At 42.7% G+C, this 13265-nt stretch overlaps 1 protein-coding gene and 1 non-coding gene across 15 annotated transcripts in view; both read right to left on the minus strand.

Moving 5' to 3' along the window:
* The window catches only part of LOC18423902 (ferrochelatase-2, chloroplastic), a 39092-nt gene that overhangs the window by 15785 nt on the left and 10042 nt on the right, over positions 1 to 13265 (minus strand). For 7 of the 14 annotated variants that reach the window (XR_016054469.1, XR_016054468.1, XR_016054467.1 and 4 more), the window contains exon 8: positions 12240 to 12392. Coding sequence is in view for 4 of the 14 variants with exons in the window: in XM_088865222.1 (XP_088721348.1) it covers positions 12240 to 12392 (153 nt within the window). In the remaining 10 variants the exon portion in view is untranslated. Of the gene's footprint in view, positions 1 to 12239; positions 12428 to 13265 lie in introns of all 14 variants that reach the window. The other 7 variants (XR_016054475.1, XR_016054474.1, XR_016054476.1 and 4 more) reach the window with 1 other exon arrangement.
* TRNAR-CCU (transfer RNA arginine (anticodon CCU)) lies at positions 8541 to 8627 on the minus strand. The gene is given in 2 exon segments: positions 8541 to 8576; positions 8590 to 8627. It is a non-coding gene; the product is annotated as a tRNA-Arg (tRNA).

Here is a 13265-nt window from a genome sequence, read left to right on the forward strand (position 1 = left end):
CCCCCGCTGACGCGGTACCACCTGAGATCTCAGCCCCCCTTTCTGCTAAGTTGCGTTCCTCTCTGAAGGGTACTTTTCATCCCCGAAGGGACGATTTCAGAGCAATTGAAAAATGGGGCCAGCGTGTTTGGATCGAGCCCAACCTAGTGTGCAAGCAATTACCTGACAAAGCGTTTCTTTTCTGGTTTCCACCCAATCCAAGAGCTCGCTCTGCTTTGAGCTCTCCCAACCCCTTGTCCTTTAAGGGTGCGACTCTTTCCCTTAGGGAATGGTCTCCGAGTCTCGGCTCTACTCAACCTTTGAGAGTTTGACTCACAATAGTCAACATCCCCCTCCACGCTTGGTCCCCTTGACTTTCAGGAAAATTGCTGCTTTCTGTGGTCATATGGTCGCTTTCCTCTGGAGGTCGATCGCATTCTTACCTCATGGTTCTATTTGTCTCTTGGTGGAAACCCTGGATCCTACCCTCATCCCCTCCTCAGATTGGATTGAGGTAGAGGGTATGTATTACCAGTGTTTCAAAAAGCGCTAAGTGGCTCCCATGCAGCCATGGGGTCCAGGTTGCCCAGCGCCTAAGCGGGCGCCCAGAACCTAAGCAGCCCAGTTGAAAAAAAAAAAAAACTAAGACCATAATCCCAGTATTTTGATAATCCATAAGACCATAATCCATATTTTTCATGCAATGCTAAAATAGTAAAACCATACAAGCATACACTGATAGTCTGATACATTGTAGACTCTACACACAAAAGTTAGATAACAGAACTAGAAAATAGAAAGTAGAAACCAAAAATAAGAAAAAAAAAATATACAGAAATTCAGAAAATATACAGACACAATAATCAACACTCAACAAAATAGTCAACACTCAACATCAAGATTCTTCAGTCATCATCATCATCATCATCAGAAGGAATAGGGTCAGCTTCATCATATGCATCAGAATCGAGGCCATCAACATCAGAGTTATCTCCCTCTTCAATATAACGCTCGTCCTCCTCTGTTTCTTCTGAATCTGCCTCTTCCTCCTCTTCTTCTACCTCCTTACTAGTATGTGCAGATGAGGCCCTAGGAGTCTTGGCTGCTCTACCATTTTTTATCTTTTTGTGCTTCCCTGAACTCAAATATTGTATAATTTCCTCCCTGGTAGCCTCAGGAACATGTTAACACGAGAGAACATCCCCCTTAATACCGGCAAGGTGTTTTTTAAACCGGTAAATGCCCCGATTAGTATCCTTTCCACAATAATTACATTTAATATGATTTTTGTCATTCAGATTCGGGTTATAACCATACTTCCAACCCAGATCACCACTTCTAGAAAAATTTGGAGAAGATATTTTTGTAGAACAAGGCTCATTTTCTAGTTCTTTTAAATTCAGAAGTTGTCTAATCTCATCCCGAATAACTTCAAGAACCTTTTTACAGCAAGTTGTTTCTTGAATCGGTTAATACCCCATTGGTATCTTTTTCAGAAAAATTACACTTTATACAATTTTTTTTTTGATAAAGTTAACTGTTTCATTGAAGAATGAAAGAAGTAAATACAAGTATTGGGAGCGTCCCTTACAAAAAATTGGGAACTACCAGAACCCTGATGGGCAAGGTAATCCCTTTACATGAAAGCAAAAAAAACAGTCTAGTACTGTGACAACAATGGCTCAGCAAAAATTGTGAGAGGGTTTATATAACACCCTATTTACAACATAAATACGAGTGGTAAGCTAGAAACGAGAGAGAGACCCAAAGCTAACTTTGAGGAGGTCCAAGACTGTTTGTAAGATCGGCTCCGTCATTGGCCATGAGATCTGCGAACGCGTTGGAAGTCCTGAAGGTATGCCTCCAAGAGACGATGATATCCCTGCAAATGAATCAAAGATCGCAGCTATATACCAGGGTGGTTTACACTTTCCAGATGCCCAAGATATAATGTTGTATGCATCCCCTTTTGCTATCAAGTGGGATCCCCAAGAGGGGTTAAAGCGCTTGAGCCCTATCAACAGTGCCATCGCTTTAGCATGTTGTGAGTCTGTATGGCCAAGGGGTTCGGCGTACGTGAGCAGAATATTCCTCTTATAATCTCGGAATATTCCCCCGGCCCCGGCTGACCCTGGGTTGCCCCTTGAGCAACCATTGAAATTAAGTTTGATGGTTCCTCTCAGGTGAAAAGATATGGTTCATCAAAGTATGGTTATAACCCAAAACCAAACAATACAATGAGAAATAGATCTATTTCTGCTACTTCTACAGTGCATAAACAAAATCATTTGGTTTTGGGATATAACCATACTTCCAACACAGATCACGTCTTCTAGAAGTAGCAGAAATAGATCTATTCAAATAACAAGGATTTTGTTCCTGTTTTTGTTTTACAAAACTCATATATTGCTTAATCTCCTCTCTGATAGCTTCAAGAACATTTTTACAAGGGGCAACATCCCCTTTAATATCAGCAATATGCTTCTTAAACCAATTTATTCCCCCTTTCATATCTTTTTCACAAAGCATCTAGGCGCTGGGCAGTTCGTTTTTTGAATCTCTGTGTATTATTGTTCCCTTATCTCCTGGCCCTTGGCCTCACCCAATTCGTCCTCCTCGCATGTTCCTCCGCTAATGGACGCGGTCAAGCCATCCTCGTCGGACTGGACAGTGGTGACGAGAAAACACCGTCGTCAACGGTGATGCAACCTTCAACCTCAGCCCAAGCTCGCCGTGGCCCATTCTAGGAGAGGTCCAACGGCTCCCTGGCAACAGACTATACGCAAGACGTGGAGAACAATCAACCACATGACAGTGATGGGTGATAGACCTGTAGTTGCCCTGCCGCTTGTCTCTGAGGACAACCCTATACCAGCTTCAATCACCTCCTTGCGGCCCTCGTTCTGTCCTATTAGAGCTTGTACCCCCCCTCTAACGGAGCCTTAAATCCCAGATCGGGATCAGATTCGCTAGCATTTGTCGGGTCGTCCCCCTCGAGAAGGCCGCCCTCCAATCAGGCCTTTTCGAGCCCCTCTCCCGCTCTCGATACCCCTTCTCTCTTATCTTCGGGCCCTCCCTCACCGTCCCACCCCTCTCCCCTAGTCTTGACATCTGTCCCTCACCTCTCTTCCCATCCACCTGAGCCTTCTGATCGTCTGCTGCATGTCCATCATGTGCACCCACCTGGGGATTCTCGCCCCCCCTTCCTCTTCCCCCCTCGGGACCCTCCCTGTCTCGATCCCCTCCACCTCTTCTTCTTCTATCCCCTTCTTTCCTCTCTCCCATTTGCCAAGTAAACTCTCCCCATGGTTCCCTGGACAACTGCGATCAGGTAGCCCTTCTGCACCCTTTCTACCAACGACATGGCCCTTTCTCAATCCCGATCCTTCTCCCAGCTCCCTTCTCGGTGGCCTTCTATCCTATCGCCCCTTGTATCTTTCGCTCTCGTCACCCTTTCCCGACCTTCTCCCCGCCCCACTTTCGGCCTCGCTCCTGCGTGAATCCTTGGGAATTCAAACCCCCCCCCCCCCCCACCACCCCCCTCCCACTCGACCCTTTCCTCTCAGACACCTCCTTTTCCTTACCACCCAAGTCCACCCCTTCTCCTGAACCATACCCCGATCTCCCCTTGGATCTCCTCCCCTCTTACTCCCCAGACCCCCTTCTCCTACCCGATGCTGACCTACCTCGACAGGCCTCTTCAGACCCGTTCAGTTCTAGTGGGTCCCTCTCCTAGACCCCCTTGGCTTTTGTAGACTCCGATTTTGTTGAAGGAGTTGATCGCGAGCAGGGAGACCTCATGGAGTTGCTTAGAGTAATGGGTTTTCCCCTTTCACCATTTTTTCAAAATTGATGTCCAAAGTCGGTTCATGATAAGAATCAAGGGGCGAAGGGAACTTCGCAAACTCTTCTCTAGCATCAATTATGATCTCAAGACTCCCTCTGGTATTCCAACCCAAGAGTTTATGCCAGCCTCTTCCTCTAGTCTCCTCTGCAGGAGTTCCCTCAGACTGGCTGCCCAGCCACTCACCCCCCACATCCTCATGAAACTTATTTCATGGAACGTCAAGGGTTTGGGTCTAGAACCCAAGCGATCTGCAGTCAGGGACATGTGTGCCTAACATAATCCTACCCTTTTAGCTCTCATTGAAACCAAACAGCCACCTCTTAACAACTCATACAACAGGTCTGGGTCGCAGACCATGCCAGTGGTTGTCCCGGCCTGAGCTAGGCGCCTCAGGGGGCATCTGACTTATTTTGAATCTGACATAACATTCTCTCCAGTCCTCCTTGATTGGAGAATTTTTTGTCACGGCCATCGTTTCTTGAACCTCTGACGGCCTTCCATAAAAGTCCACAACGGTTTACGGTCCGAACTCTCCTGTGCTAAGACCCGCTTTCTGAGCAGAACTTGATCGAGTGGCCTCGCTCCCACACCCTGTCTGGTGCTTGGGAGGGGACTTCAATATCACCAGATGGTCGTTTGAAAGGAACACCAACTCGAACTTTACTCCTAGCATGGCAGAATTTTCAGATTTCATCTCAAGAAATGAACTCCTCAATATCCCCCTCCAGGGAAATCATTTCACCAGTCCGACCACTCTTCTCAGCCCACCCTCTCTAAACTTGACAGATTCCTGCTCTCTCTATCGTGGGACGATACCTTCCCAGGATCCCTATCAGCTCTTCCTAAACCTACTTCGGACCACTGCCCTATTCTTTTGGACACTCAACCAATCCCGAGAGAGCTGGATGGAAAACCCTTCCCTCTCCTCCCTCATCCCACTCTAGTGAGACTCTTTCTCTCCCCAAGTATCGGGAAGGGCAGGTTTCATCTTGCAAATCAAGATCCAACTCCTTAAGAAATCTCTTAAAGAGTGGAGTAGGAACATCCCTGGGAACTTCTCCCTAATAAAACTTCTCTTCTCAATTCTATCCAGGAGCTGGACAATCTGGAGGAATCCAAACCACTCTTCTCCTCTGAAAGCAATCTCAGATCCCAACTAAAGTTGGACTATCTCTCCACTCTCAAGAAAGAAGAAATTTTCTGATACCAGAGATCCAGAGTGAAATGGCTCAACCTGGGAGACCATAACACAGGCTTCTTCCACCTGATTGCTAACTGCCGATGCCGAGTAAACTCTATCTCACTTCTTAAAGTGGGCAACTCCACTCTGGACCAACCTACCCAGGTGGAAGCAGCTATCCTGGCTTACTACAAAAACCTCTACTCGGCTGCTAGCGATCCAAGACCGAGAATGGGTAACCTACATTTCCACTTGCTCCCCCAGAAGTGGTCAAATTTGTTGGAACGCCCATTCTTAGAAGAGGAACTACTGAAAGCAATCACGAATCTCAGCAAAGACAAAGCGCTAGGTCCGGACGGCTTTCAAGGCCTTCTGTCCGACTTCCTCAATTTCTTCAAAGAGTTCTACCATAGGGGCAACATTCATAAAGCAATGAATGCCACCTTCACTGCCTTAGTCCCCAAGATGGAAGGAGCCGATGAATTAAAGGACTTTAGACCGATCAGTTTGGTAAACTCCTCCTACAAGATACTGTCAAAAGTGCTGGCGACTCGTTTGAAAGAAGTGCTACCTTTTATTATTTCCCTTTCACAAAGTGCCTTCATAAAGGATAATTAAATCCTTGATGCCGTCTTGGTCGCTCACGAGTGTCTCCATTCTCGACACTTATAGAAAAAACCAAGACTTATATTCAAAATTGACTGGGAAAAGGCCTATGACCATGTTGACTGGTCATTTTTAAACGAGACCATGGGTAGGGATAGATGGCAGAGCTAGATGAGGGGTTGCTACTCAAATCCCCACTGCTCCATTCTGATCAACAGGGCTCTTAAGGGATTCTTCCCCTCTTTTAGGGGTCTTGGACAAGGAGACCCCATTTCCCCCTTTCTCTTCGCTATAGCTGTCGAAGTCTTTAGCCAATCACTATCTAGGTTGTACCAGGTAGGCCTATTGAATGGCTTCAAAAGCTGTGCTAGGGGCCCCTTGGTCTCCCATCTGCAATACGCCAATGACACTTTAGTATTCATTCATGTCAACCCTCAGGAAATCGAATGCCTCCGTATGTTCCTCAGGTGCTTTGAGTTTGCCTCAAGTTTTAAGGTTTTAAGGTCAATATGCCAAAGTCAACAATGATAGGGTTGCCCTCACCTCTGAGGAGACCAGAGCCTTACTCCTAGGTTGGACATGCAAAGTGGAAGAGCTCCCAATTAACTACATGGGGATTCCCTTGGGACTTGGGAAACATACAAAGGCACAGTGGTCAACTGTCATTGATAAAGTGGACCGCCGACTTGCTGGTTGAAAAGAAAGGTTCCTTTCCATCGCAGGTCGCACTACTCTAATCAAAGCCACACTCTCCAACAACCCCATATATCTCATGTCCCTCTTCCAAATGCCGGCAGGGGTAGCTAATAGACTAGAACAACCCATAAGGAACTTCCTCTAGTCAGGAGAGTCCGAGTCAAAAAAATTCCACCTCGTCGTCTGGGAAACGGTTTGCCGACCGAAGACTCAGGGCGGACTTGGGAATCGCTCCCTGCGAAATCAGAACATGGCTCTCTTGGGTAAATGGTGGTGGCGCTTGTCGAACTCCCCTAATCAGCTATGGTCACAAGTGTTCCAACATAAATATAGAATTCCCCCGGAAGATTGGCTACTTGAGGGGAGGCCCCACAGCAAACCCTCAGGAGCCTAGAAATCGTTTCTTTTGGTTTTGTCTACCTTCAAACAATCCATCAGAGATTCCACCCGAGGTCTAGCAGTAGGATCCGATTTTGGGCCAACCTTTGGTTGGGGCACTCTCCTCTCAAGGATCACTTTCCTTCTTTGTATTCATTCCCTCAGCACTAAGCCGCTAGCCTAGATCTTGGAAGAGCTCCAGCTGACAGATAACAGAAGAGTGTGGCACCCCTCTTCAGGCGATCTCTTTCTAATGCTGAAATATTGGAGTTCATCTACCTCTCGGCCTTGCTCAACGATTACTTTTTCCCACTTTCAAGGCCGGACAGGATCATATGGACACCACAGCCATCTGGCTCCTTCTCGGTGGCCTCTTTCTACAGAAACTTACTACCTTCTCACCCCTCTTCCCCCTCGGTAACGTTCAAGGTATGATCATCAATAGCACCACCAAAAGTACAAGCGTTTAACTGGATCACTTGCGGAGGAAAAGCGCTAACGGTTGAGCAACTCAAGCGAAGGGGTTTTGCTTTACTGAATCGATGCGCTCTCTGTTTTAAAGAAGACGAGACCCACTCTCACCTGTTTATCCACTGCGACATTGCCTTTTACCAGTGGAGCAAACTCCTCAATCTTTTCGGCCGAAACTAGGTCATACCGGCCTCCATCCCTGGACTGTTTAACTTAGCAGATAATCTTCCGTGGCCCAAAGCTGAGAGGCTCCTTTAAAAGGCAGCGGCAGGAGCCATGATTTGGACCCTATGGATAGAAAGGAACTCAAGAATCTTTAGAGGCGTCCATTACAATAATCCAGCCCTATTCCATAAAATCCACACTCTCGTGACTTTTTGGGCCACCAATTATAAGGCCCTCAAGTTCCTTCCTTCTTCTATCTTCCTTGCCAATTGGCAACAATTACTTCTGTGCAATTAAGTTCAACATCGATGGCTGCTCTAAAAAATCCTGGCCCCTCTAGGGTAGGGGTGGTGTTCAGAGACTACCAATGAAACAGCTTGGCACAGCTCTCAAGACATATAGGTCACGCCAATTCACAATTGGCAAAATCTCTCGCCTTGCTCACACGCATCAAACTCTTTGATCCTGTGTAGGGTCAACCGCTTTTGTTGGAAGGGGATGCACACAATATAGTTTCTTGGGTAGCTGGTCATGTATCCCCCTTGGTGCCTCTCTACGATTTTTGACAAGATTTCTCACCTATGCAAGGATATTCCCGTCTCATGGACGCATATCTGGCAGGAATCAAACACACTGGTGGACCGTCTAGCTAAGGAGGGAGCCAATCTGCAAGTTGTAGCTACTACCTAAGCCTGGAAGACTTTCCTAATCGCTTTTCTTCACATCTGTTTTGTCATACTTTTTAATGTAATACCGGGCATGGCACTTTGATTCCAAAGCCTTTGTAAAATGACCTCGAACCGTCGTGCGGTTAGTTTTTTCTAAAGTACTCTTTGTACTACACCCATTCACAGAGGTGTTACTAGCTCCCCTCTGAGAGGACAAACCCGTGTGTCCTCTCTTATCACTATTTGTACTTCTCTTTAATACAATGTTAACTTCATAAAAAAAAAAAAAAACCTACCATATAATTTCTATATTAGTCATTTAATTAATTTGTGTTATATGGTAACAAATTTAATTACCGTACCATATGCTAATAAATTTAATTAACGTATCATATGCTAACAAATTTAATTGTCATTTAATTAACAAATTTAATTGCATGTCATTTAACTAATTTGCGTGAGCTCTAAGTTTTTAATTGCATGTCATTTAATTAGTTTGTTCGTGCTCAGATTTTTTTTGTTTTGTTTTTTTTGCATAGATAAGTGACGTTGGGGTGAGAGAGGTTTGAACTCTTGACCTCAGGATTACTCTTAAATGTTAGGAAACCTACGCGCTAGCCAACTGCGCCACCACCCCTTTAGTTGCTTAATGCCTAAATGCTCTCTCTCATGCCTGTATAAAGTAACAAAGAGACTTGTCCCACATCATCAAATTTAGTGAGCATGAAGCTCTTTAAAACTCATAAGGTCCGCGACATTAATTCATTGTGCTTGAGCTGCATGCTTGACGAGCGAGCAACAGGCTCTTGTGGGGGGCCCAGACATAATGTGGTATTTTGGCATCTCAACACAAAAAAAGAAAACGTGTTTCAAAAAAAAAAATTTATGACGCTACAAATCGAATCTGTGATGTTAGATCTGGTTTGTGACGTCATCACAACGAATTTACTGCATCAATTCGTCCGGATCCCGTTTTATACACAGATCTGGGACGGTCTGGCCGGTTTCCGGATTGCCTGATTCCAGATCGGATAACTGATTTTTTAAACACTGCTCCCCTCTAGCTAGGTTTGAGAGATTGGAAGTGGGGACTTTAAAGGAAGCTTGGATCAATCCAATGACCTTGTCACAGTGAATTGGCATACGAGGATTTATCATATCCTTTGATCCAATTGTTTTTCTTCTTTTCCAACAAAAACTTACAGGTATTTATATAACTTAAAATTGAAAATTAAAGGATCCTTTTATTTTGGGGAGTTGTTAAGTATACATGCTATAGTTCTTGCAATTTCTTGTGTGTATGCTTTTGTCTTCAATTTACATCAAAGCGGGGAGCAATCAAGCAAGAATACTTGACAAGCATGCCTATGAAGAAGATGGCCACTATGTAGATAAAAGGGAATCTCTAATAATGCAAAACAAATTTACAAGAAGAAATTAAAAAAATAAAAATTTTATCTAAAATAGAAAGTGGAAACCTACAAGCCAAGCTTCGTAGCAATCTCTAGTGAAACCAGGACTCCAAACACAATAATTATCAAACTATAAAACTAAAGCCCTAAGTTGATCTCACTGTATAGACTAAAACGTAGCTCGACCCTCAAGAAACCCTAATCCTACTAAGGAGTCAACCTATACTGGATCAGACTCTCCTAGTTGACGAAAACCCATCCTTGAGATTTTTTAAGTAGGCTAGGATAAAACTTCTGTATCAAATTCACCGTCTTCTTCAATATTCTTCTTTGTTTCTCCAAAGATATGAATGGTAGTAAACACCCCTAAGGAATAGATCTTGATATGCAGATGGAGGAATCAGTAGAAATATATTCAATTCAACTAACCCTGGACTTGCACTGAAAATCAAATCGAAACTTGGACTCAAATTTCAGGCATTTAAATGCTTTTCTTGACTAAATTGGTAGCTGAAACCGATGGGGCTGGTTTTAGATGTCATGCAGCTCTAAAATGGCTTTCCAATAAGTATCATTGACAGCCATCCTAAGCTACAAACAGAAGCTATGGCTGTCAGAAGGTATAATGCTCAAAAACGTCTCATCTAGCTCTTGAATCCCAATATAGAAGAAAATATTGGCAACAACTTGGTAGGCAAGCTGCATAGCAACACATTGCTAGAGAGTCCAGAGAATTTGAAATTCCATGACACAACATCATCTTTAACCTTCTCCAGCAAATGGAATTTTTTTTTTTAAAGGTATCCAGCGCAGGGAATTATTATTCGAGTTGAATTATTTTCCCTTCAGATTGTCAATCTCTTTGGGCTGGCTATCCAACTAAGCCATCACGTTAACACAAGCTTCAGCCATGAAATCAATGGCTGTGTGCCAAAGACGTGCCTGGTCATGTATCTTCTAGAAGGCTGTGCAGCAACACCTAAGGCCCTATGCTGGATATAAACTCCACGGAGACTCTCATATGTCTCCTTGTCGCCTCGCAAGATGCTAATAGTATCTGCCAAGCTTAGTTCAGCTACATGAACCAGCTGAAATTACCCCAGGTCAACCCAGAACAAACAGAGGGAGCTTCTTCAGGACGAGTGCTTTCAAACCTTAACTAGCTAATCAAATCAGCAACTTCTACTTCCAAAACTTCATCTTCATCTTAAACCTCATTATAGATCGGATTACCCATGAAGTCTTGTACTTCAACATAGATTTAAAAAAAAAAGGGTAAGTACTTCAACATAGATGAAATCACCCATGAGATCTCATTCTTCATCTGAGCACGTGTCTAAGATTGGTGGCGAACCTCAATCTATAACTTGTTAATTTTGGAAACAATTTGTTGAGAATAAAGTTTCTCGATTGTCTATCTCCTTCAAGACTACAAACCAAAAGATCCTCACACACAGAAAGATTACCTCTTTCCTGGTTATGAGCTGGATTAATTTCTGCTAAAGCTGATCCATTATTGCAATTGAATTCAGATCTACAATTGTCATGAACTATTGAATGTCAATCAAAGTGAGTTGGATGCACATCGTGTCTCAGTTCCATGAACCTCCTCTGACTCAAATAATTTGACATATCTCTTACATCAAATCCTCAAATCCCCTCAGATCATTGTGTTTCTCCCATGTACCTTTGACATCAACACCACCACAAACTCGACATCCTTTAGTAGCCACCACACAAACTACATCATCTCATGGTGCTTTGGAAATGAGCTTGTTCTGATACCGGTCAATGCAAAGCAAAAAAGAAGTTCTGATGAAAAGGAATTTACAAGAAATTAAAAACCAAAAAATTGATTGAAAATAGAAAGGATAAGCTTACAAGTCAAGTGTCGTAGCGATCTCTGGTGAAACCAGGACTGTAAACAAAATAATTATCAAACTCAAAAACTAAAACCCTAACCCAACCTCTAACTATAAGTTGATCCTCAATAAACCATACTTCTAATATAAATGAAGCCCTAATCAAAACTGAACACAAAATGACACTTTTACTCCTTCACAAATAAATATTCCATAATGACCTAACTGCTTCCCAAAACTAGCCCTACAATGCCTACAAAAATTGAAAAACCCTAAAAACATACCCTAAAAAGATCCTAAAAATACATACCTGGAATTAAATATAGAATATTACCTTTTACAACCACCTCATCTTTATGATGAAAACCCATAATAGGAATCATGTTCAAAAGACCTTGAATTCAAAACAAAAAATAACATACTTGTAAAGTATTATTGGAGAACTTTATACGCATTTACTTTTATAGGAACCATACACATATGCAAGAAACCAGAACTTGGTGGAAATTTCTGCAGCAGTCGGCCATGGGAAATTTCTTGTAAGGAGTTGCAATATGTTCCTTTTATTAATCAACAAAAGTGAGGCAGCAAACAGAGAAAAAACAATGGAACATGTGTAGATCATCACAAATAAACACAAGAAGTAAAGCATGCAGAAAGCCAAGAAGCTGTCAACCACATTTAGTTTTCGCAAAATCCAAGGCAGAAGAACTAAGACCAAATTTACTCAAGCTCTGTTCCTTTTATGGGTAGCTCATGACACTACTAACATTGGCATGTAGTTTTGCAATTGTCAACACCCTAGCCATCCTGCCACATCCTGCTTCCGAGATTTTCTCAAGCACATAAGCAGACTACAAATAGCTACTTCAAAATAAAAAATTTCATAAATAGGTTGCCAAAGTGCTTTAAACCAAAGTCATATTTTGCCAAGTGAATACTGCAACCGTAGGCACATAACATTAACAAGTATACCTGATAAGCAAGTGTATATGCATTCGTGACCCTTCGCTTTTCCAGCTCCTCCATTATCAAGTCCACACACTCCTCCATTTCTGCTTTATATGGATCACCAGCCTCTTCAACATAAGCAAGTGGTACACCATGAGCACTAAAAAAGATCATCACCTGGCATCCATTTCATGTGATGAAAAGAATGTCCCCTAAATCAAAGAAGTCAAAGACTAGATGTAAAGAGAGATAACTACAAAAATCGAAATTGAAATGCAGATCATTACATTTCCATCTAAGAACATACATCTCTCTCTACCCCAAATTTTGTACAAGACCTATAGTCATCCCAGCAAACAATATCATTGAAATTTTAAAAAAAAAACTGTAAAAAGTGATCTTTTTGAGGAGAGAGTGAATGGGGTCATCTTTTTAATGACAGTTAGATCTAGGCCTTAGGGTGCTTGCTTGACCCTAACATTTGTAAATGGTGTTATCATCTTCAGATGAACAACTTTTCTTTTCTTTTCTTTTCTTTTTTTCTTTTTTTTTATTTTTTAAGAGTTTTACTTAAAAGCCAAAATCTAATGAACCCATCAAATGGATGGGCCAATGTTGAATGTGTTTAATAAAACCACTTTCTAGGGACCCTTTTTTTAAAAACATAAATAAATTTAAGACTGTTTGCTGGGACGAAGAAAATATATACAAAATTTGGGGCCAAAAAAATATCTCTAGCATGGTTAATATTATGCACGTGTGTGTGTCTATGCATGTATATGTGTGCATGCCTGCATGTGTGTCCGTGTATGTATGAGTGTGTGTGTTTATGTATTTGTGTCTATACAAGTGCCGTGTATGTGCTCCCTTGGGCAAAACACTAGCTAGGCATATTTTTTAGGGCTTCAAATTTCGTGGACTAACCTATTAGACTAAAAAGAAAATTGGATACACACTATAGAAGTTCCTGGAAAAAAGAAAGCCATAAGATTGAACACAACCTTTCCAATGTTTGAATCGGCAGCTGGGTGTTCACGAATGCAAAACACA

Source organism: Amborella trichopoda, chromosome 4 (assembly GCF_054954075.1).
Source record: "Amborella trichopoda isolate Santa Cruz 75 chromosome 4, AtrichopodaSantaCruz75HAP2 v2.0, whole genome shotgun sequence".
Lineage (NCBI taxonomy): Eukaryota > Viridiplantae > Streptophyta > Magnoliopsida > Amborellales > Amborellaceae > Amborella > Amborella trichopoda.